Source organism: Haliotis rubra, unplaced genomic scaffold (genome assembly GCF_003918875.1).
Source record: "Haliotis rubra isolate DU_JTF1 unplaced genomic scaffold, ASM391887v1 Scf37, whole genome shotgun sequence".
NCBI classification, from domain to species: Eukaryota; Metazoa; Mollusca; class Gastropoda; order Lepetellida; family Haliotidae; genus Haliotis; species Haliotis rubra.
The window spans coordinates 1,286,995-1,311,934 of record NW_025767046.1 but is presented as its reverse complement, the minus strand read 5'-3'; the positions used below and the strand labels follow the sequence as shown (position 1 = coordinate 1,311,934).

At 40.2% G+C, this 24,940-nt stretch overlaps 3 protein-coding genes across 6 annotated transcripts in view; 1 reads left to right on the top strand and 2 right to left on the bottom strand.

Moving 5' to 3' along the window:
* Window positions 1–959: 959 nt before the first annotated feature.
* LOC124285899 (probable methylcrotonoyl-CoA carboxylase beta chain, mitochondrial) lies at window positions 960–9,466 on the bottom strand. The gene is made up of 11 exons (XM_046722182.1): window positions 8,946–9,466; window positions 8,295–8,473; window positions 7,382–7,453; window positions 5,106–5,284; window positions 4,085–4,274; window positions 3,828–3,919; window positions 3,433–3,581; window positions 3,006–3,127; window positions 2,786–2,881; window positions 1,443–1,589; window positions 960–1,326 (listed from the first exon to the last, which is right to left on the bottom strand). Exons 1-11 carry the CDS (start codon window positions 9,412–9,414, stop codon window positions 1,249–1,251), a joined length of 1,773 nt encoding a protein of 590 aa, XP_046578138.1. The 5' UTR covers window positions 9,415–9,466; the 3' UTR covers window positions 960–1,248.
* Window positions 9,467–9,709: 243 nt separating this feature from the next.
* Window positions 9,710–22,350, top strand: LOC124285901 (DNA methyltransferase 1-associated protein 1-like). Of its 4 annotated transcripts, none has more exons than XM_046722184.1 (13): window positions 9,710–9,856; window positions 10,392–10,556; window positions 11,013–11,098; window positions 13,447–13,567; window positions 14,552–14,626; window positions 15,362–15,580; window positions 15,914–16,021; window positions 16,573–16,761; window positions 18,297–18,368; window positions 18,496–18,568; window positions 19,029–19,183; window positions 19,934–20,176; window positions 21,110–22,349. In XM_046722184.1, exons 2-13 carry the CDS (start codon window positions 10,458–10,460, stop codon window positions 21,170–21,172), a joined length of 1,503 nt encoding a protein of 500 aa, XP_046578140.1. In that variant the 5' UTR covers window positions 9,710–9,856; window positions 10,392–10,457; the 3' UTR covers window positions 21,173–22,349. The 4 variants fall into 4 exon arrangements, with proteins under 4 accessions (XP_046578140.1, XP_046578139.1, XP_046578141.1 ...); XM_046722183.1 differs by having other exon boundaries at window positions 13,441–13,567; XM_046722185.1 differs by lacking the exon at window positions 9,710–9,856 and having other exon boundaries at window positions 10,432–10,560; window positions 13,441–13,567.
* Window positions 22,351–23,588: 1,238 nt separating this feature from the next.
* The window catches only part of LOC124285898, a 42,127-nt gene continuing 40,775 nt past the window's right edge, over window positions 23,589–24,940 (bottom strand). The window contains exon 11 of the mRNA XM_046722181.1: window positions 23,589–24,936. Coding sequence (XP_046578137.1) covers window positions 24,803–24,936 — 134 coding nt within the window. The 3' untranslated portion in view covers window positions 23,589–24,802. The remainder of the gene's footprint in view (window positions 24,937–24,940) is intronic.

The following is a 24,940-nucleotide window of genomic DNA, read 5'->3' as shown; positions in this document are numbered from 1 at the left end:
GTGGAAGCAACAGGTGTAAGAGGTATACAAAATTTGTTACATATATTTTCTCTGATAACTTCATTAGACGTTTTTGCTTCCACTAATTATAACTATTTATGATATTTTAACAATAAACAGGTCCGCCCTCATGCACAAGCATTGTGTAAACAAAATTATCTTGAGCTGAAAATGATGGTTCCAGAGATGTCAAATGTTTTCACTGTTACTGATGCATGCAATTTCCATTTTATGTCATTCCCCACATTCCCCAAGGAATGAAGAATAATGCCAGTTTTGTCCTGGGAGAGGGGTGTCATGATAGGCTTTTATTTCAAACAGATACATATTCATGAATGTATATTGATTCCTGTTTAAGAATCTTTTGTGTTTTAGAAATAATTTTCCTAAGTTTTGCAAACACTCAGACTGTCATTGCTTTAACATCTAAAAAAAGGAAACACCAAACCAGTCATTCCAGATAGACACAAACTGGTTGATGACAACAAATTCTTGGAACATGCATAGGTTCACTGAAAACCATCAAAATGAAGTATTGACATACATGTGTATGCTCTTGTGAACCAAGTTATCAGCGCAATTGGGATAAGATGACATGTGGTGGCGCGTGGTCCTGTGCTCAAAGCTCAGGTCACAAAAGCTCGGAGAGTCCTTGGATGGGTGACCGTGTTTGGCAGCTTGACTCCTGAGAGTTTCTAGGAGTTTCTTGAGTCCTGCCCCAACAAAGAAGCACATGTGACACATGTGGTCTCACCTTAGGCAAGTGAGTTTGTTCAAAATTGTCTCTGTTCACCCAGCAGGAAAATGGGTACCCGGTGGAAAAAGTCATATGACTATAACCTTCTAGCGCCTAACAGGCAGCTTGGGTTATCCGGGGTAATAATGTGCTGTGCCTTGATTGTTAGCGCTATGAGTATACCTAGTGTGGAGTTTGGCGCTATATAAATGGACACATTATTATTATTATTATTACATGTGTCAGCCAAGTTCACGAACCTGACCATCTGATCCTGTTAGTCGCCTCTTACAGCAGCATGGGTTGCTTGTAACCCAGATCTTCACGGATCCAGTAATGATGTAAATTATTTACCCTTGTATAGGTGCACTTAGTGCAGAAATGGGCAATTTTTAATTCAGATTTGGGCATTCTGACTGCCACCTGCTGCAGACTTGGGCTTGATATTAGCAAATCTAGATAAAACCATGTTCACATGAGGTATGTGGTGACATACTGCAACATAAGTAGTATCACATCCGTAAAACAGGGTACTTGGTGTCCTGTCGGGGCAGGTAGGCCGACACAATACCCAGACACTGACTGACAACCTGCAACAGAGGGGGAAGATGGGTAACTAGTTATGTAACTTCTATTCAGATATCATGAGAAAGTCTCAGAAACATGAAAAAATGAAAAAGAAATATTTTTAGAAAATGGTCCTTACTTTCCTGGTATCCTGAGGCAGTATGACTCCATCATCTAATACTCTGGTTGATGTGAACAGGGCAGACATGCGTCCTGTGAACACTTCACGCAAGTCATCTGAAAGTTTTTCTACATCGTCTATTTCTTCTGTTGCAGCTGCCTTTTCCTGGAAGAATGAACTGATATCAGTAACATCTAAGTCACAATACCCGTGAAGATCCGGGTTAGAATATTGATCTTCAGTAATCCATGCTTGTTGTAAGAGGCGACTAACGGGATCGGGTGGTCAGACTCGCTGACTTGGTTGACACATGTCATCGTTTCCCAATTGTACAGATCGATGCTTATGCTGTTGATCACTGGATTGTCTGGTCCAGACTCGATTATCTACAGACCTCCGCCATATAGCTGGAATATTGCTGAGTGCAGCGTAAAACTAAACTAAACTCACTCACTCACTCACAATAACCTACAAAATGAACATGTCTAAACATTGTTACTTAATGGAAGAACATCAGGAAAAGCTTCATCTATATTACTGTAGTCAATCTGTCAAGCCTTTATCTGGCAATGTGTGTGAAGGTATTGGGTACTTGTTTGTCTACTCTCTTCCCACAGAGGTTACTTGTCATATCTTCCTGCTAACCTCTGTTCTAATACAGCCCTTTCATGGATGCGAATGTTAAGGATTCGTTATTGGCTGCAATCAGATTTAGTTGTGAAATCAGTGATGATTAAAAAGTGATCATTCACAAGGCCTCGGTAATATCCGTATGCTTCGGGAAAACTAGAACCTCTTCTAAACTGAACTCAGTCATGTAATGGCGGATCAATGGCGTCTCCATTGCCCTCGTTGACAACGGACAAACTAGCCATTATAAATGTCTTGTGTGTCGCATCAACACAAGTCCACGGCTGAGGAGGGATTTTTGTGGCCCCACATTTGCTTGTATTAGTCAAGTTGGATCTAAGTCGATGTAACGTGTTGGATAGAAAGAAGGGAGATAAGTTGTGTTGCGATTTTTTGCCGCTAGGGGATTTTACGAGACACCGGGAATATGGCCGTATTAGAACAGAGGTTCGTAGGAAGATATGACAAGTAACCTCTGTAGGAAGAGAATGGGGTAATGGCTACTCACCTGTGCAAGGCTACTGGCTACTTGCCTGAACAGGGGAAGTGGCTACTTACCTGAACGAGGATACTGGCTTCTCACCTGAACATGGGTAATGGCTACTCACCCTGAGCAAGGTTACTGGTTACTTACCTGATCAAGGCTACTGGCTACTTACCTGATCAAGGCTACTGGCTATGCTTATTGAGGCTACTGACTACTCATCTGTGCGAGGCTACTGGCTACTCACCTGAGCAAGGTTACTGGCCAGAGTCTTGGGCTCCATTATGCCTGTCACAGCATTTGGCCAGGTGAAGAGAAAGTTTGGACTCACTGCTCGACCACCCTGTTTACAAACAGAAACAAGCCCAAAATTTAGAAAAAGACACTAGCTGTAAAAAATAGAAAGAGTTAAAAAAGAATCAATTATTTTACGACAGGCTCTGTTACCATAATTTATAAACACTCACCATAATGTAGTGAGTTGGTCCAATGCCGTTGCCAACAATGACTGTAATCTTGGGAACTGAAGCACAGCTGACAGCTGAGAACATCTTGCCCTGTGCCTTGAGCTGCTCACTGATAGCCACACCTGGAACACAACACATGATTAGTCATTACTCACAGGTAACCCCTCAACCTCCAACATCAGTTCCCAGAGCTGTTCAGCTGACACATGTCATCGTATCCCAGTTATGTAGATTTGATGCTCATGATGTTGATCACTGGATTGTCTGGTCCAGTCTCAATTATTTACAGACCGCTGCCATATAGCTGGAATATTGCTGAGTACCAGCCCAGTGTGCACCTACCGGGACAATACAACACATACACACATAACTCATTCACCACGTCCCTAACTCTTTATCATTCCTTCATTCCTCCTCACTCACTTACCATCACTGTGAGGCAGCTCCTCTGGGTCCGTGTTCTGTAAGAAGACTATAGGCACATGTCTCTCTGCGCACAGCTGGACGAAGTGGCAACCTTTTACTGCTGCTTCAGTTGATAACCTCCCTTGGTTGGCAATGATGCCAGTGAGATGCCTGTAGCAACACCAATAGTCACTATACTGAAGTAAACCTAATGTGTCATTACCCTTTTTCACAGTAGCTAATTCAGCCATTCCTAAGTTTCTGCATATTAGATGTTACTCTTCAACTGGAGGTATCTCAAAAGCTAACAGGAAAACAAGTCTGTAAAACATTAAGAAAGACCTAATGGGTTAGTCTGACAAATCAGCCCTGAATTATGACTGCCAGTGTTGAAAATGTCTTACATGCCCAACTCACCCCTCAATGAATCCAAAGCCTGTTATCAATGTTTCTCCGTACATCTTCTTAAACTCTCGGAATCTGCTACCATCGACTACTCTACCAATAATCTGCAATAGATGTTCTTGGAATAAATAACTGATGATACATGCTGCTGCCAAAAGTCATGTAGTTATCACCTGCAGGTGCTCAGGGTTGGAGTTTGACCTCGGCAAACATATGCATGTCTGAATACTGAATCAGGTTGATTGTCAATAGACAGCAGGTGCCCTTACCTTGTGCATGTCAATAGACTTGTTGCCTGCTGCCACTAATCCTGGTAACTGACTAGAGTCGTACAGTGGCTGTTCCGGCTCCCTCGTCACACCAGATGCACAATCCACATTAAGGCTGGCAATTATATCTCTTCCCATTGAAAATGCTTCATCTTCATCTGCGGCAAAGTGATCTGTGCACCCGCTCACTCTAGAGCAATCAAACAAAACATTAACGACATAGCATGCTAGATGTTTCAATTGAGTTTCAGATAATATGAAGGCTGAAAGCTGATAACCAGCATTATCATGTAATAAAAGGTGTTATCGGTGCCATAAAGCAATCTAATAAACTTGGTATCCAAATCTGATAAATATCCAAATTAGGTCAATACATAAACTACTTTCACGAAACTCCGTACATGCCATGCGAATCCTAAAACGTTAACGTTTCATTGATGACGTCGTCACAAGTTTACAGGGGATTTTCCATTACATGGGCGAACATGATGTATGAACGACCTCCACCTTGGTGTACCGCTAAGTATTCTTACATGAATGCTCGATTTCCTTCATATAATAATTATTCACGTAAGATTTGCTTCTTTTTTTAGAGTAATTTTAAGAATGACATTACATGATAAAGAGATTATTAAGTCAAAGGCTCTCATAATACAATTTTTATTCCTAATATATGATATTAATGATACTCAGTTAATAATCTCTGTATATGAAGGTTTGCTTATAAATGTGTCAGATAAAAGGAAAGTTGGTTAAAATAGTGTTGTATAACATGGATGCCTTGTATGAGAGCGTCTTATCATATGGACACTGGTTCAGCGTGTGTCAGACTGCATGGAGGCTGGTTTAGAGAGCAACAGTTTATATGCAGACTGATGAGGTATACTGAAGTAAAATTAATTCACAAATGAAGTAATGAAGAGTAAGTGTTTGAAAGTATCAAATTCAATAGAGGTGAACTACATGTAAGTTCAAATGGCCTTCAAATTGAGAACGGAGAAACATGAAGACATCAACCTACTTGCAATGCAGAGTGGCGCCCCCAAGGTCCTCTGCTGTGATTATCTCCCCTGTGGCTGCCTGCACTAAGGGTGGACCACCAAGGAATATGGTGCCCATCTTGTGCACTATCACTGCCTCATCAGCCATGGTCGGGACGTACGCTCCTCCTGCAGTACAGCTGCCACAGACTATAGCAACCTTGTAGAAAATAACCAACACAGGTATTACATGGGGTCAGATTGTAGGAGGAGACAAATGTGTACCTTCCAGTTCACTTGATGAATCAGTAAGTTGGGCTTATAGCTTAAAAAGTACACCAGTTATGCCAAGGTCATCCTCGATAATATCTAGGGTATACGTTACGATCAATCTCCACTATACCCTGGATGCATCCATAGCTTGGCCCTATAATATTATTACCTCCCTTGGCTGGCTCCGCATTCTCACAGTAGCCAATCAGCTAAGCCACCGTTACAACTGAGCTTGCCAGTGTCAACAAAGATAGCGTCACAGTCGCGAAGGTTTGTTCGCAGTGCCACTCACATTTTGGGTAAATAATACAGACAAACTGAGAGATCTGAAACTTTAAAAAATATATGAAAGATCTCCTTCTACCTCTTTCAGAGTACCTCTACATCAATTGTGTTGTCTTGTTTAAACTTTTAGATAATTTTAGAAGCAAAAGTGAGTTGTGTTTGGTATGCTCAACTTCCCAGCGTAGACACCTGATTGGATAAAAAGCCAGCCAAGGGAGGTAATAAAATCATCGGGCCAAGCCGTGGATGCATCCAGGGTATAGTGAAGAGTGATCGTTATGTACACCCTGGAGATTATCGAGGATGTGTCAAGGTGGGTCAGTTCAAACGGAGAAGAAAGACCAACAGGATTCAGGTTACAGGCGTTTTACAAAAGAGTGTGCAGTGAGTGAGTGAGTTTAGTTTTATGCCGCTTTAAGCAATATTCCAGCAATATCATGGCAGGGGACACCAAAAAACAAACTAGGACTTTGGACCAACAAACGATGGATCCAGGGTATGCAACAGTGAAATTCATTTATTGAACTAAAACCTTAACCTGAAATGTTCATAATGAGGGCAAACATGGGATCTGAACTCACAGTTTTCATCCTTGACATTAATCTGACACAACAGCTATATTATCAAAGCAGCACTTAACCGCAATAGTTTTAACTTAATTGAAGGGGCAATATTACAACTCTGCCCCTTAAGCTTGTAGTACATAAACATGGTCTGCAGCAAGCTCATGAAGCACCCCACCTTCCAGGTGAGATGACACAATTAGCCAGGGTCCTAGTTCAATCTTAGTGCTAAGGTGATGGTAACTCTGATACTTTAACACAAACTTTAATCATCTTATAATTTTGCTTTGCTGAACAAGGCCCTTCATTATCAATCACTGGCAGACAAACAGAAACAGTAACAACACACTTTCCACAATCTTTTGAAATCTCTCCTGAAAGCATAGTTCTGTGCATGAAGTGCATTGCTTGAAGACAAGAACACTGACACTCCTCTAACAATAAACATAATGATTACAGTTGATATTTTGGTCAGTGTCATGCAATCATTGGTTGTTAGTGCACTCACAACAGGTTCATGTCTGAAAGCAGGGCTCGATTTAAGAGATGTTAACCTGCTTGCACCAAGTGCAACCTAAGATAGAAATCTAGTTGCACCAGCCAAATTCCAGTTGCAACGTAGTGTGCTAAAACGTCAGAGGTTTCGGTGCACATAAACATATTTCCGTGATGTTGTACCCATGAAACCATAGCAACACAGAGACACAGCTGGTTCCTGTTTACTCGAGCTGTCATAGCCAAGAGGTGTCTATAAATAGCAAATTTTTGAAGCCATAGCTATTCAAAGTTTAGAAGAAATATGAGCTGACATATTTATGCTTATCATGTTAGATTTATTGTTGATATAATTCTAGAAACTTGACTTGCACCAGTGCAAGTCAGACTAATAACTAGGTTGCACTTTGTAATATTGGGTTGCACCAGTGCAAGTATCAAAGCACTAAATCGAGCCCTGGAAAGGTATTCAATGTTTCTCCAATCTTCATTTGATACATAAAAACGATGTTGTCATCCAACAATATTGTTATAAGATACAATTCCCATATCTGGCATTCTCACGCACACGTCTCCACGAGATGCACAGACAGAAAGCAAGTTATTTAAGGGAGATAATCACAAAAAGTCTAAGCTTTCCGCTAACAAAAAAGAAATAAGAAACCAAATTTCTGTTACACTGGCCTATTTTGCAGCCTTACCTGATGGATCTTCATGGAAGATAATACAGCCTCGTTGTAGAATGTCTGCCCACCTGGATTAAATATCTCTGCCTGTAAACACATTAAAGAAAACAGGCATACGTCAACGCCATCTGTACAGACTGGAGACATGGTTCTGAGTGAGGTGAGGTGTGATGAAACGGAGTTTAATTTCACATTCAAGTCTATTGCAGGGGGCAATATTTATATGATTTCTATGGCTGTATAGTGTCAGTCCACATAGATACTATGTCATACTTTAACCTTAATACCTCACTCAGAAACTTAATTTATTGTGCAACCCTAACACGCCTTTCAGGTTGCCCTGTATTTCAGTCTTCTGATCAAACACTAATTGGCCTGGTGGGGATGTGTGCAAAATATGCATTATGTTGGAAAGCGCAGATAAAATCTCCAAATCATCAACATCACTCAGAAACTTCATACTGACTCTGAGGAGACAAGTCAGTGTTGTCTCCCCTTAATGCTGAACACCAGGAAGGGAAACAACAATAACCTTCCACTCTCCAGGAAGTTCGCTGTTGTTCTATCCACTGGAGCACAGAGGTGGTCATGTCCGAAAAGGAATTACCTTGATAGAACATACTGATTACAGGTTGGTGCATAAGTAGTGCCATAAATCAGTCCATGCCACAAAGTACTGTGATACACATATACTGTCAGGGCGGTGGGGTGGCCTAGTGGTTAAAGCGTTCGCTCATCATGTCGATGACTCAGGTTTGATTCCCCACATGGGTACAATGTTTGAAGCCCTTTTTTTTTGTCCCCCGCTGTGATATTGCTGGAATATTGCTAAAAGCGGCGTAAAACAAACCTCACTCACATATACTGTCACACATTTTTCAGTACATAAACACTCCGAAGTATCATATCAAGACATTTGTTTATTTACCTGTAGTGGGAGAAAGGCTCCCCCTGAATCAACAACATAGATGCATGGCAGTCTGTTCTGGTGAGCTATTTCTTGTGCCCTCAGCTGCTTCTTCAGTGTTACAGGATACACTGAGCCTCCTTTCACTGTAGCATCATTGGCCACTATCATGCAGTACCTGCCCATCACCCTGCCTATACCTGTACACAGAAACATGCCAGTGTGCAAACAAGGGGTAAATATTGGAAAAAGAAGAGTGAAGAGGTCAGTATCATGCCATCAAGGAGGTGCAAACAAGGGGTAAAAATTGGAAAAAGAAGAGTGAAGAGCCACTGCATGTGGCTAATCTGTGGCAATTTGACAAAATTCAAAATAATTTGTAAAATTACAAATTCAAAACTGACATCAATTAGATTATTTTTTACATATCATCCATATGATAGCATACTGCATTCTGGGATCATCTATTGCAGTGATTGAGGTTTTATAGTTTTAATGGTTTCAAATATTCATTAATGCATGTACATTTATATGATACAGATTAACTATACATGATTTATGATACATCTTGTATGGGTTCGAGAAATGTGTTACACATTTATGTCATTGAATGTAGGTTAGGCACATACATCTATTGGTACCCGTATCAAATAAATTGGCCACACTTTGTACCTGTAACCACTCCTGCTTTTGGAACATCCCCATACTGCATTCCTAAACCTGCAACTGGGGACAGTTCAAGAAATTCCTGTTCATTGTCTAACAATAACTTTAATCTATCTTGAACAAGCAGTTTCTTATTTCGTTTAGTGTGCCTCTCTATGGCTTTCTGTCCACCACCCATTTGAGCTTTTTGCAACATTTCTAACAACAAATTCTCTCTTTCTTTAGAGGCAGCTATGTTTTTGGAATAACTAGGTTGATTCACATCTACTTCTGCATCTAAAACTGGATAAGGCTTCATTTTGTAATGTTTTGCAACTTGTGAATAAAGGTGTTTGCTATTTGAATGAAATTTAGCAACAAGTGAATAAGAGTTATTGACACTAAAACAGTTTGACAGGCTTCCATGTGAAGATGAAGGCTGCAGCTTTGTTTTGGACAGTTTGATCAAAATTGATGTCCTTTGAAAAGTGTTCATTTTGACGAACACAGGTGTCCTTCTGATGAGGCCAAAGGTTGTTGAAGGGGCATAACTCCTGTCATGGCATGGAGGGCTACTTAAATTATACTAATGTGTCTCTAAAACGAATTGCATGTTTTTAGAAAAACGTATAAAACGAGCATATATAAAATCACGACTATCTGTATACCAATTATTATATTATTATAATAACTGAAATTAAACCAACATTCTTATGTGAATAAAGATGGAACAAAGATATTTTTGTTACGATCTCATTTCGACACACCCTTCCAATTTTGTTACTGGTAAAATGGCGGCGCCCATGAAATCTATTCGCTTTGTCAACAAATACGAACTCTAACACGATTTTAGGATATATGAAGTTGCTGCATTATTGTTTTGTCACGTAGAACAAGAAGAGGACATTTTGAAGCATGGTCCAGTAAACTTTCTCAAGGTAAACATCTTGGATTGATGGAGTTTTTCGACGATATTATCTTTGGTTTCCTCAGCACTGACAACATACGAAAGGCTTTATTATTTTGTCGTTTGTGACACAACAATGTACTACAACAGCAAATCACAGGCTTGTGAATAGATAGTGTTTCACGTGAGAATGAATGATATGGCTGTATATCAATGTTATGTAATTAATCCGGCTAGAGGTTGACAGCTTAATCGGTAAGAGTTCCTCCCGTTCTCCCATCCCAAATAATATTTATAAATATACTAAAATAATTAACAAAACTTAACACAACAATTACTAGAGAACTCACAAAATGACTAAAAGTCCAAAATTTAAGTTAGGGTTAGGTTTAGAATTTGGTTTAGGGTTGGGGGAACGGAAGGATCTCTTTCCACATTGTCATCATGGTAAAGACCTGTCACACTAAACAGTGATAAATATCATGAACATAAGTGAAAGAAATCCATGTACATGATTAATATGACATACATAATTATAATTCGTATGTTTTATATTTGTTTTCCAGTTTCACTTCAAATACAAATACTAGTATTACTGAAAGAGAAGACCAGTTTAAAAATTTTCCGCTAAAATGGCTGCTGGAAGTGATGTTCGAGACATTCTTGAGTTGGAGCAAGCTCCAGAAAAGGAAATGGTCACCAAAGAATCCTTAATGAATGATGGGAAAAAGGTAAGTGTCAATATAGGTAAATTGACATTATGTATTTCAAATTCAGATGTTTGTGACATTTTTAACTTATCTATTTACATGTCCTCAGTACAACGTGGCAGTCTCGGGCTGATGGTCTTGCTTGTAATTTGAAGGCTGTTTATCCAGTCATCACTGTCTTGAAAAATATATATTTATGTAGTGATTCATCATGTTTGTCATATTTATAGTCTTTGTCTTGATTATTTACATAGTCTATGAGTTTGGTATGATTAGTAGGCTATGTTTTAGAAAGTTCAGTTCTTATATAGCATGTTTAATGATTTAGCACTTATCATGCCTATCAGTATGTTTTCGTATACGGTCACATTGAGGTGAGTGCTAATAATGACATGCCACAAAACATGCTTTATGAAGGTTTTACATGTCAAAGGTTTATAAACAGTGATAGAAAGAATGTTAAATGTTACATTTCAGAAAAAACCAAAGAAGTCTGAACTGACTTTTAAGCGACCAGAGGGCATGCACAGGGAGCTGTGGGGTCTACTGTGGACTGACAACAAGTAGGTACCTCGATGTGACGAAGTACAGACGATAACTGGGCACCCTGTAGTGATGTAGGGCATACAAATAGGTATATCTAGAACAGACAAGTAGGTACTTTGATGTTGTAACAGGAACGGCTTTACAACATACGACCATGATGCTTTGCGTTGTGTTTTGTGTATTCAGAATCAAAGCCGTCCTGTTCCCAGTTCATGGATGCAGAGGAGCAATTAAAAAAAACAAATTTCTCAAATAAAGACATAATTTATAACAAATTATAGACTCAACAGAAACAACTTAAACAATAAACCAAGTCTAACAAATTCCTGAGAACAAAAGATATACAAACACAGTCACTTAAAATATTTTACTAATACACTAACCTACTTTCTCCTAACCCAACCCTCTTAACTTCACATAAGCCACCCTCTTAAAATAGCACTACATCCTACCTACAGTCTACTGTTCCTACACAAGTCTACTAAATTCCTACTGTCTAGCGTGTACCATAGCACTAAAATCCAACCGGCCGTCCCCACTAATCAATTTACCCCAAACTACACAGTCTTACTCAATTTCTCTTTATTGGCCAAAAATAAACTTAAGCCTAACAGGGAATGGAATAGGGGCTCATTGTTCCGTCACGGAACATCTTATAGCCCCATCATGGGACATATTACGGTGTATTACCTCACCTCTGATCGGTCGCCAATCACACAGACACTGAACAATTCATGTTTCACGCTTAAATACCCAGTAGCTGCCCTACGTCTTACATAACACCCAACACACGATTGGCCAGCCAATCTGCCCACCACCAATCAGAACTGCTCATACCAAACAACCTGACTGCAACAGAAAATGGCGGCGAAAACAATTCGACCACAGACAGAACAAAAACAGTATGATACCCCAAACCATGCAGGAAATATATTTCCTGCACCCATGACCAATGAAGGGTACAGTTCCTAAAGTAAGTTAACGACCAACACCCGGAAGTAAAATGTCTAGATCCTCACGAAATGAAAACACGTGCTCCCAGTTACAATGTGATAGAGTGCAAACAACAACTAGGCACCTTGAAGTGATGTAGGGCATATAGACCTACTTTCTCCTAACCCAACCCTCTTAACTTCACATAAGCCACCCTCTTAAAATAGCACTACATCCTACCTACAGTCTACTGTTCCTACACAAGTCTACTAAATTCCTACTGTCTAGCGTGTACCATAGCACTAAAATCCAACCGGCCGTCCCCACTAATCAATTTACCCCAAACTACACAGTCTTACTCAATTTCTCTTTATTGGCCAAAATAAACTTAAACCTAACAGGGAATGGAATAGGGGCTCATTGTTCCGTCCATTGAACATCTTATAGCCCCATCATGGGACATATTACGGTGTATTACCTCACCTCTGATCGGTCGCCAATCATACAGACACTGAACAATTCATGTTACGCGCTTAAATACCCAGTAGCTGCCCTACGTCTTACATAACACCCAACACACGATTGGCCAGCCAATCTGCCCACCACCAATCAGAACTGCTCATACCAAACAACCTGACTGCAACAGAAAATGGCGGCGAAAACAATTCGACCACAGACAGAACAAAAACAGTATGATACCCCAAACCATGCAGGAAATATATTTCCTGCACCCATGACCAATGAAGGGTACAGTTCCTAAAGTAAGTTAACGACCAACACCCGGAAGTAAAATGTCTAGATCCTCACGAAATGAAAACACGTGCTCCCAGTTACAATGTGATAGAGTGCAAACAACAACTAGGCACCTTGAAGTGATGTAGGGCATATAGAGAAGTAAATACTTGATATGATGCAGTTTAGACAACAACTAGGCACTAGAATGCTGTTATGTCATAACACACTCAGTGACGTCACATGCTTCCATCTTTCCAGCTTGGTTAGCATAATGTTGAAAATAACAAGTAAATCAAAGTTTTTCTGATAAACATGATAAAGCATGGTTCCACCAACGTAATGGCTCAATTTGTTTTTAGGTTTGTGATTGGGTAAAAATTTATTCTAATCCGGAAAAGTGTTCATATGCTGTGGAAAGTACGAAAGATACCCATGATCCAGTCCAAATCAACAGCATATTCCTACTTGGATTGAAGCACATGGTTCTGTTCATGTTACAATTGATGATTGATAAACTAACCAATAGCATTCAAACTGAGAAAAAAATGAATGAAAACTGATGCTTAATTCATTGAGATCATTGTGGTCATGAATTCAGTAATTATCATAATGTATGTCAAATGTACATTGTTGACTAATGTCCTGTTTGGAGCTTGTTGAGGCTAATGTCATTTTTATGTTCTTGCTATGGATACAGAGATGCTCCTCCCATCATCCCCTCTGACACCAATCAGGGTTATAAACAGATGAAGGCCAAGATCGGCAGCAGCAGAGTTCGACCCTGGAAATGGATGCCATTTACTAATCCAGCCAGGAAGGTTTGCAATCTATAGCGTCCTTTGTAAAGAATAGGGCTGCATCGATTCACCCAGACCTCGATTCGATTTTTGATATTGGACCCTCGATACGATCATTTTCGATTCAATTCTACATACAGGTAAAATCATCAGATTTCATTTAACTCTCAGAGTCAGCTTTTTTTATCGTGAAATCCATCGTCAACTTGGTGATGTCTACTAACAACAACTGTCATTTTATAATTAGCCCCCCATCAACCAATCACGTTTCACCTTATTTCAGCTCTCCAAACTGCTCGAGCTGGAGTCAAAATTACGTTCTGGCTGTGTGTAAATAATCTAAATAGGTATTCAAATATTGAATCGAAATAGTGATAATGGTTATCGAAAAGCAAAACTAAGGTGTCAGATTCAATTTTCGATGGATCGAACTGAATCATTGCAGCCTTAGTAAAGAAACCACTTTTGTTATGGTTTGCGATTCCTGTTTCATTGTTTCATTTCTGGGAAGGGCGGTGGGGTAGTCTAGTGATTAAAGCATCTGCTTGTCATGCTGAAGACCTGGGTTCAATTTCCCACATGGGCACAATGTGTGAAACCCATTTCTGGAGTCCCCCACCATGATATTGCTGGAACATTGTTAAAAGCGACGTAAAACCATAATCACTCACTCATTTCTAGGAAAGATTGATGTTTATTCTCCACGAAGGTACATTGAGTGAGTGAGTGACAATGACAATTTTTAAATTGAAAATGCAAATTTTAGGTGTGAAATAGGTCCCATCTGACTGTTGCTGTTATGACACACACTCCCACTCAGATGATGAATGTTGGAGACTGATGGTCTCATTGTTCAGATATGAAGCAGCATACTTCAAGGACCCATTGAACATGCCCTGATATGAGTCATCAGTAATCACAGCCGTTATTATATTGTTTGATATTTTGCTGATGAACATGGTCATTACAAAAGTTGGATTCTGATGAATCAGAGTAATCTTTCAGGATGGTGCTATCTTCTACCATTATCGAAGAGTTGCAGATGAGGGGAGAGACTACCCATTTGCTCGTTTCAACAAGGTGAGGAATATTACATGTCTTACCGTATATCTACTTAATATATCTATCATATTTCTTTAATGAAACGACTCCACGTATAAGGTAACTCCAATGTATATACCTAAAAATTGATGTTACATATACCCATCTGTTAAGCGATCCTGAAAAAAGCACATCATCAGCATACACGATCCCTATTTGTGCAATATAAATTGTTTGTTTGCCATTGCCTTTTATACGATGCTTGGTTGGGTAGAGCACCAGCACATGGTGCCATATTGTGTGTTGGCATAGTGTTACACCAAATTGAAGACAGTCAAAAATCTGTCCATTTTAACTACCAAAGTAAGTTAGATTTACCTTTATCTGTTCTCAGGCAAATTGTGTCTGGTAACCATAATTTACTGTACATGGAAAGGTTGGTACTCACAGATTTAGCTATCAGACACTATGTGGTGACCTGGTTAGATTAGGTCCCCAGCACCCTATTGCTTATAGCAAGAGGCCTCAAAATCTGATCAGGTGTTCATGTATGATGAATTTAAGCTTGAGTATCATTGTTCTGTGACATCATGGTATTTGGCTTGTAATATCAACCACTTGTCTATCTCCATTGTTTACAGACGTCTTTGATATAGCTTGAGATTGCAGACAACAGTGTTTAACAACATTCCCTATCTCAGGTTAAAGACATCTTGTTCAATGGTTGAAGGTTTTAAGTAAGGTTGTATTTGACTCATTGCTTTCTGTCTACAGAGTGTGGATGTGCCGACCTACTCTGACCTTGAGTATCAGCAGCATCTGCATGACGACAACTGGCCACGCCAGGAAACTGATCACCTCTTTGATCTCTGTAAACGTTTTGATCTCCGATTCATCATCATTCACGATCGATGGGACAGAGAGAAGTACCGAGATCGCAGTGTTGAGGACCTCAAGGAGAGGTATTACAATGTATGTAATACCCTGTCAAAGGTAAGAGAAGAAAAGACCTTGTGACTGACAAATTCAGCAAAACTTACAATAGTTAGCAAGTTTATTTCCAACTGATTTCTCAGTAGTAAACATGTAAAATAAGTATGCACTCCTTTACCAATGAAACACCAGTATATTCCTGTAAGGGGAAATGTTTGATGCACATTTTTAGTGTCCCAACTCTGATTTTGCTAGAATATTGCTATACGAGGCATTAAACCAAATGCACTCACAATCCCTTTTCTTTTCAGACAGGGCTAGTTTGTCCTCATTCAACATGTTTTGAACACTTCATTGACATATTTCTCTTGATGCTACGTCCTTCTCTTCCAGGTTCGTGCCCCGCAAGGTTCCGAGCCAAAGATCAAAGCATTCGATGCAGAGCATGAGAGAAAGAGGAAACTACAACTCATAAAGTTGTTTGACAGAACACCGGAACAGGTGAGGAAATCTCAAGGTTTCACCTGTGGAGATTTGGGGCGGTTGGGTAGCTGAGTGGTTACAGCGTTCACTCGTCACGCCGAAGACCCAGGTTCGATTCCCCACATGGGCACAATGTGTGAAGCCCATTTCTGGTGTCCCCCGCCATGATATTTCTGGAATATTGCAAAAAGCAGCGTAAAACCCAACTCAATCACTCACTCACCTGTGGAGATCTGTTTTATAACTTATGTTCAGATACCCATGCTTGTACTAGGAGGCGAGTAATTTGATCGGGTGATTCGGTTGCTGCATGTCATCTTATCCTTTTTGTGTGGATCGATACTCATGCTGTCATAAACAGGATTGTCTGGTCCAGACTCAATTATCAGAACTAGGTGTTTAAAACTTGAACTATCATTGAACTGAACAAACAAATATACTCTTCAGCTCAGCTTTCTGTATTAAATAACTCTGATAAAGGAAGTGAAACATTGGTTTGTTGATTTTCACAGTAGTCAGACACATGAACATGGAAGCCATTTTGTTTTCATGGTCTGTTTGTTGATCAGGTGGAGGAGGAAGACTACCTCATTGCAGAGCTGAAGAAGATTGAGCTGAGGAAGAAGGAGAGAGAAAAGAAAACTCAAGATCTACAGAAGCTCATCACAGCAGCAGACAGCAGCATTGACAGTCGGCGCACAGAGAGGAAGACAACCAAGAAGAAGGTCAACCCACAACAGAAGATCAAGGAAATTGGGGTTAGTACTGAAAGTGGAATTAATGCGAACATGGATCCAAAGCATCATAGACACCCATGGGATGTCCAGGACATCATAGACACCCATGGGTTGTCCAAGGCCTCATAGACACCCATGGGATGTCCAAGGCATCATAGACACCCATGGGATGTCCAGGACATCATAGACACCCATGGGTTGTCCAAGGCCTCATAGACACCCATGGGATGTCCAAGGCATCATAGACACCCATGGGATGTCCAGGACATCATAGACCCCCGTGGTATGTCCAGGACATCACAGACACCCATGGGATGTCCAAGGCCTCATAGACACCCATGGGATGTCCAAGGCATCATAGACACCCATGGGATGTCCAGGACATCATAGACACCCATGGGATGTCAAGGACATCACAGACACCCATGGGATGTCAAGGACATCACAGACACCCGTTGGATGTCCAAGGCCTCATAGACACCCGTGGGATGTCCAGGACATCATAGACACCCATGGGATGTCCAGGACATCATAGACCCCTGTGGTATGTCCAGGACATCACAGACACCCGTGGGATGTCAAGGACATCACAACACCCGTGGGATGTCCAGGACATCATAGACACCCGTGGGATGTCCAGGACATCACAGACACCCGTGGGATGTCCAGGACATCACAGACACCCATGGGATGTCAAGGACATCACAGACACCCGCGGGATGTCAAGGACATCACAGACACCCGTGGGATGTCAAGGACATCACAGACACCCGTGGTATGTCCAGGACATCATAGTCACCCATGGGATGTCCAGGACATCATAGACCCCTGTGGTATGTCCAGGACATCACAGACACCCATGGGATGTCAAGGACATCACAGACCCCCGTGGTATGTCCAGGACATCATAGACACCCGTGGGATGTCAAGGACATCACAGAAACCCGTGGGATGTCAAGGACATCACAGACACCCATGGGTAGTCCAGGACTTCATAGACACCCATGTGAAGCCCAGGACATCCTAGACACCCATGGGATGTTCAGGGCATCATAGACACCCATGGAATGTCCAGGACATCATAGACACCCGTGGGATGTCCAGGACATCACAGGCACCCGTGGGATGTCCAGGACATCACAGGCACCCTTGGGATGTCCAAGGACATCACAGGCACCTGTGGGATGTCCAAGGACATCACTGACACCCATGAGATGTCCAGGACATCATAGATACCTGTGGGATGTCCAGGGCATCTTAGATGCCCATTGGAAGTCCCAAAACCTGGATGTTCAGGGCTAAATAGGTTCTCATCAATGGAGACAGGATTAACTTGTTGATTTTAGTTTTTATTCTTTTCGGTACAGATACCAGTGTACATCTTTTGACAACATGGTCATCATTGGTGTGTGAAAACCTGTATTGCTAAACTTTTACATAAACCACTACACACAGAAAACATTCTAATATATAATTCACACATTAAATGATATTTTTAACATTACAAATCCTGGATGGATTTGAGCCTGATCTTTGATGATTTCCATTACTTTCAGACGACACCAGATTCAGGCGGGATCAAGTTTGCAGATTTCAAACAGTCTGGTGTTTCTCTCAGGAGTCAAAGGGTGAGGACATATGTTAAAATTGTCATTGCTGTGCCAATAAAGTAATTTAAGTGCTTTAGTGTTTCCTTCATATTTGTTATTAAAAGGAATGCCAGTCCTGTCTAAGTCAAACCTGTTTTTCTCCTAGATGAAATTGCCTGCATCGATTGGTCAGAAGAAACTGAAAGCTATTGAACAGGTCCTTGAAGAACTTGGAATTGGTAAGATTTTGTTGGCTCAATTTAGAAACTATTGCCTTTAGTTGTGACTTTCAAACATTTGGTACAAGACTGAGAATCCTCCTTACTTATGACACATTAGTGAGACAGGGTTGTGGAGATTTATTTCTTTACTACTTGAATCAGGGGATTAATAAATTGGGGCTCTGAATGGAAACAAGTTTGGCTTCAACTGAATTTATTGGTAGTGCTCCTTTCTGGAGCAGAACTTTGAAAACTTTCAGTACTCTCCTTCCACGTAGTTATGTACACGCTTAATTTGCTTAATTCACTGGCAGAGAACATATTGTCATAAATCCTGTAAGGATGTTTGAAGATGCATCTTGATTATTTGTGTTAGGTATATTTAGTGCCTCCTAATACTATAATATCATGACTGTGGTCCTGTTTCCCATAAGAAGTTTTCCTGGTGACAAATATGTTTATGTTTCTATTTTTCCAGAATATAACCCAATGCCAACTGAAGATATTGTTCACCACTTCAATGAGCTGCGGCAGGACATTGTGTTGTTGTATGAGCTGAAGCTGGCTCTTGCTAACTGTGAATATGAGCTGCAGACACTACGCCATAGAATGGAGCCAGATGGCTCCGCACAGGTATGTATCCAGTATGAGCTGTGACCAGTGCATGAAATAAGCCAAAAACCCAGCCAGACATCTGGGCTGGTAACTTCAAATGTTACCAGCCCAAAATGGATTTAACCACACCAGACAATCCAAAGAAAATAACTCAATTTTTAGTTATTGTTTAAACACTGTTTTAGTGATAATATATGTCAACGCAGCGCTTTGAGCTTGCGATACGACAGTTCAATGTTCAAACAGTAATTGTCAAGTCTAAATGCAAAGCTCAATTTGAAAAATAGATTTTAAGATATGGTGAATTCACAACATGTTATCTAAAATTATTACCAGACCATCGGGCCGGCGAGCTGTAAAATTTAGACTGTCCGTCAGACTGTCATCTCGGGCAGTCAGACGGGCCTTATTTCATACACTGCTGTGACATAGAGGAACAGGAACGTCTTCCTGTGTCAGTATAGCTGTAACATAGGAACAGGAACGTCTTCTTGTGTCAGTATTAGCTGTGACATAGAGGAATATCAGCATAGGGGAATTTTTAGTGTTGTTATTAACGATGAAGTTGTTCCATGTTGTTAGCAATGTTAAAGTCATAAGGTGATCATACCATACCACTGTCATCTCCCATCTTTCACATCAAATTACAGCTGTCATAGTGCTATGATCTCATTGTGAAACAGGGCCCAGAGCCTTAGGTTATAACTGTCTTGCAACTTAAATATATATTGTCTTATATCTACAGTATTTACAACTCATCTCTTCCAGCCATTAGAAATTGACCCGTTGGGTACTCCAATAGGAGGGATGGTCATCAAGACAGAGCCCCCATCCCTGCCCCCATCTGCTCCCTCCACTCCAGCCCCTGACCCAGGATCTGCATCCACCAGCATCACGCCTCCATCTGCAGGTGCTATCTTTGACCCCCAGTCGGCAGAGTCTCCCAACAAACAGAAGAAGCTCCTGGAGACGATCGATGTTGTCGGAGTAGGCGCTCCAGGAACACCTAATGTGAGTCATATGGTCTGGACAGACTGGCCAGTTCACTAGTTGATACGATCTATAACCCCCAACTGATGCCATCTATTGTCCTATTCTCACAGAATCTCCTACTTGTGTAATACCAAGGTCTTTATAGGTGTTATTTTATGAACAGAAATAGTATGACCATGAACAAAGCCATATCATGAACAGTCATATAATGTGAGTCATATGGTCTGGACAGACATATCATGAACAGACTTTATGAACAATACCATATCATGAACAGACACATAATACCATAACAGACACATAATGAACATGAACAGACACATCATGAACAATACCATACCATGAACAGACACATAATGAACAATACCATACCATGAACAGACACATAATGAACAATACCATAACAATACCATACCATGAACAGACACATAATGAACAATGCCATACCATGAACAGACACATAATGAACAATGCCATACCATGAACAGACACATAATGAACAATGCCATACCATGAACAGACACATAATGAACAATGCCATACCATGAACAGACATATAATGAACAATGCCAAACCATGAACAGTCATATATCATTCTGGGATCTGTGTCATAATGCTCTGAAAAGAATCTTTACAGATCTACTCAACACTTGTTCATTATATTTGCAAAGGAAATAAAGCTCAGAAAATTAGGTTTGCTGTTCAGCAGTTACCTACCAAATATGTCACAAATATTACTGGTGATTACCAGATGTGTAGTTTTCTTATAAAAGTTAGTGAAAAGTAACTTCCCGTAGAAACATATGTTGTAGTGCCAATATTCTTAAGTCACATAGAATATCTTTGGAAACATGCTCTTGTATAACAGACTCAAGTCATCACAGACGCACACAAACATGTTCTTGCACACATCTGGTGACAGTTTTATTATTCATGTACTTTATTTTGCAGAGAAAGCGGAAGGCTGCCCTGGAACAAAGCAACATTCTGAAAAAAATCAAACAGAAGCCCTAAGGAAGGCCTCCTCAGTGTATGGATAGAACTGGAAGCTAGGAACAGTAACTTCATGCAGAATTCCATCCAAGTTGACTGAATACAACACTTTGGCCTGGCATTCTGAGACATGACTGGTCCTGTGAGGCTGTGTGTAATATGCGGTGCAGAGTTGTCTCCCTTTGTTGACAAGGATTTAGCACTGTTGGTTCAAATCCAAGATTCTGCCTGATTCTGATAGCTGGTTTGTTGGCACCATATTCATGCTCATAGATTTCGCAAATTTGGTGAACATTTGTGTCACAGTGATCTTGTTTCATACAGGGACGTTATAATCAGGGATCTGAGCAACTCACTCACTATGGGGTAGCCTAGTGATTAAGCCGTTTGCTCGTCACAACGAAGACCCAGGTTCGATTCCCCACGTGGGCACAATGTTTGAAGCTCATTTTTGGTGTCCCCCTCCGTGATATTGCTGGAATATTGCTAAAAGCGGCATAAAACTAAACACACTCACTCACCCACTCACTATAAGGATAGGTGTTACAAAGATGGTGGTATCAGTGCATCAAAACATACGTGAAGGCCTTTGTTTAATAAACTGAGAAAAGATTCACCTAGGTTAAAGTGAATACTGCGTTTCCATGTTAATAACACTTGAACCCCCAGGGATTGCCAGTTAGAGCTGGCACCAGTAAACTATGTGTGTTATGTGAGGTGGCCAAATGGATTCATAGAGAGGCCCTGTGAAGTATTGATTGCATGTCATCATACCTAAGAGTGTGGGTCATTGCTCACGATATCTATCACCGGTTTGTCTTGCACAGACTGGATCATTAATAGACCATTGTCATGTAGCTGGAATATTGCTGAGTGTGTTAGACAAAACTAAACAGAGGAAGCATACATCAGTGCAGGTTAAACTTTCAATTCAATTCAATTCTCTACTATATCTCAGCAGAAACAGATGTGATCAGGGCCCTATTACACAAAGCAGTCTCTTAGTGCTGAGACTATAATAAGGAAGGTTCTAATTTGCGAATCATCATAACCTCAATGCTAAGATAGCTTTGTGCAACAGACCCCTTTTGCTTTCTTTGGCACATTTTGGCAATAGGGTAGCTAAGTGGTTCCAGCATAACCTCGTCACGCTGAAGACCCATGTTCATTCCCCACACTGGTACAATGTTTGAAGCCAGTTCCTGGTGTTCCCTGCCGTGATAGGGGACCATTCATAATTTATGGCTAGGGGGGGGTGTGATGATGATGATTTTAAGGGAAGGTCACCAACGTAGTTCTGGGGAGGTGGGGGGTCATCAATTTTTAACACATATACTGGGGGGGTGGGGTATCATTGATTTTGTACATGACGTGCATTGTACATGCTTCTCCATAAACATCATCACCCCCAAAGCCCTAAATTATGAATGATCCCTAGGTAAATGTTAAAAGTGGCATTGAACCATTCTCACTCTAACATATATCAAGGTAATCTCTGGGACTTCTTCCAGACAAACAGTATGCAGACAATTAAGTCATTTTGTGAAATGCTTTGTATGTATATTAAATGAAACGTATCATGTGTCAAATCATCTGGAGTAATATTGTTGTGCACTGATATAAATAAAAAATTATCCCTGCCATGTTGGGAAAAGTGTCTCTTACAGCTAAAGGTTTTGCATCAGTTATCTGTAAATATGTGTGGAATGATCCAACAACTATTTTCATGAAAAGTGTCCTGCTTCCATATCTGTGAAAGGCGGTAACTGATTAAGGAAGGACTTTGTTTTTTTCATAAGTTTTCTGATCATACAATGTTTGTTGTAGGTGTAGTGTGTATATAGCTGTCGAAACAATATGATGTACAAGCTAATGAATTGAGGTAATAAAGCTATTACTTCACTTCCATGTGTGTTGGCGTGTTTTTATTCCTCAGTGGCCTTGTTGCTGTGGTATACTTGTCTCAGTTCTGTAAAAGGTCTGTGTGCACATGGGGGTTTATGGGTAATATTATATAGGAAATTAGGCATTTCAACTTTTGTCCACAGTTGTCTGTAACAAGTCAGGTTTGCTGTATGTGTTTTTCATACTGCTTTTATTTTGTTAGTTACGTTTTTAACAAAATCCAGAATTAATGAAAAGTGTTGTAAAATATGTCACAGTAATGCAAGGCTGACAATGAATATTCTACCCTGTTTGTTTCATGAGGTTCTAAGGGTGGAAGTCGAACCTGGAAGCAACCACATATCTTCCTGCAGGGACAAAAGATCTGATTTAAATTAGACTGACAATTGATGCTGAATAAATCCAGCATTTCATCTCAGAGCAGTGTGAAGTTCATTTCTGGTGTCCCCTGCCATGATATTGCTGGAATACTGCTAAAAGTGGCGTAAGACCAAACTCACTCACTCATCTCAGAGCAAACACAAAACAGCAGTGAAGTACATATTTATTATAATGTAATAAAAAATATACCCAAATAAGAAAATTTTATAATTCCTTGAAAGACAAAATCCCCAGCTCACAATATCAGCTCTCTGATGGCTGAAAGCTATGAATAGACAAACCAAAATGAAAGAAAAGTGGTCAAATTGTAGCACTTACTAAGAAAGTGTTACACAAAAATAACATGTTACTATTGACCACTTTATATAATGCCCAGATGATTTGTCTTTATACCAATTAGTCGTCATTTTCAAACTCAGAGCAGTAATCTTTTCATTATTTGCAACCCTGAATCATGAAAACAGTACATGAAAGCTTTCAGAAGTGACAGAAATACAGATAAAGTTTCCATTCATTTTTTAAACATCAGTCTTTGATGTACGACGACAGAAAACATTTCAGAAATAAAATTTTGATGTGTTGAGTATCTTTGTTGAAGAAGTCTTTTAGTTGTTATATGAGGGAGGCAGACCCATGACAAACCTTTTTTGATGTCAAGTTTTATTATGTTTGGTATGGTCAAGTGAGTGAGTGAATTTTGTTTTACGCCACACTCAGCAATATTCCAGCTATATGGTGGCGGTCTGTAAAATACCAAGTCTTGACCAGACAATCAAGTGATCAATAGCATGAGCATTGATCTCCGAAATTGGGACACGACTCTGGTCATGACTTTATTAAATGCAATTCCCCATATATATATAGAATATATAGTGGGTATGATGCAGCAGGGTAAATAACAGCAACAGACCCCATATGTAAGGATTTCTTTGTTTGCAACTTTGTATACTTTTATTGTAATGATAAATGAAAGACTGTGTGTGTGTGTGTGTGTGTGTGTGTGTGTGTGAGCAAGAGAGTGAGCACACATGCACATATATACATGTATGTCAAATGAAACTCATTTTTTGTGTTTCATTTTAGTATTTTGTAAACTGAAATCCACATAAATTTTGTAAATGTAACTAGTAAAATGTTCCATAATTACGTAACATCAGTATGTGGTATGAAATTTCTGGTCCATTGCAATGTGGTTGGCTGCCATTACATGATGTCGCCTGTGATGTCAATCATCTGGTGACCATCTCAGACCTAAGTATGTATTAGTTACTGAAGACAGATGGAACATTGAGGACTTTGGTATAGATTAACACACACTCATATTCCTTGAAACTTGATGCATCCTTCCAGAGACGCTCATTGATTTCATGATGGCAACTCTCTCTCTAATTTCGGTTTCTTCAATTTGAGCGGTATGTCTGCTGGGCTAGAATCAAAGGGTGTTCTCTTGAGACTGTATTTAGTTTTTAAATCGGAGTATCCCAATGTTGTGCTGGATTCTGA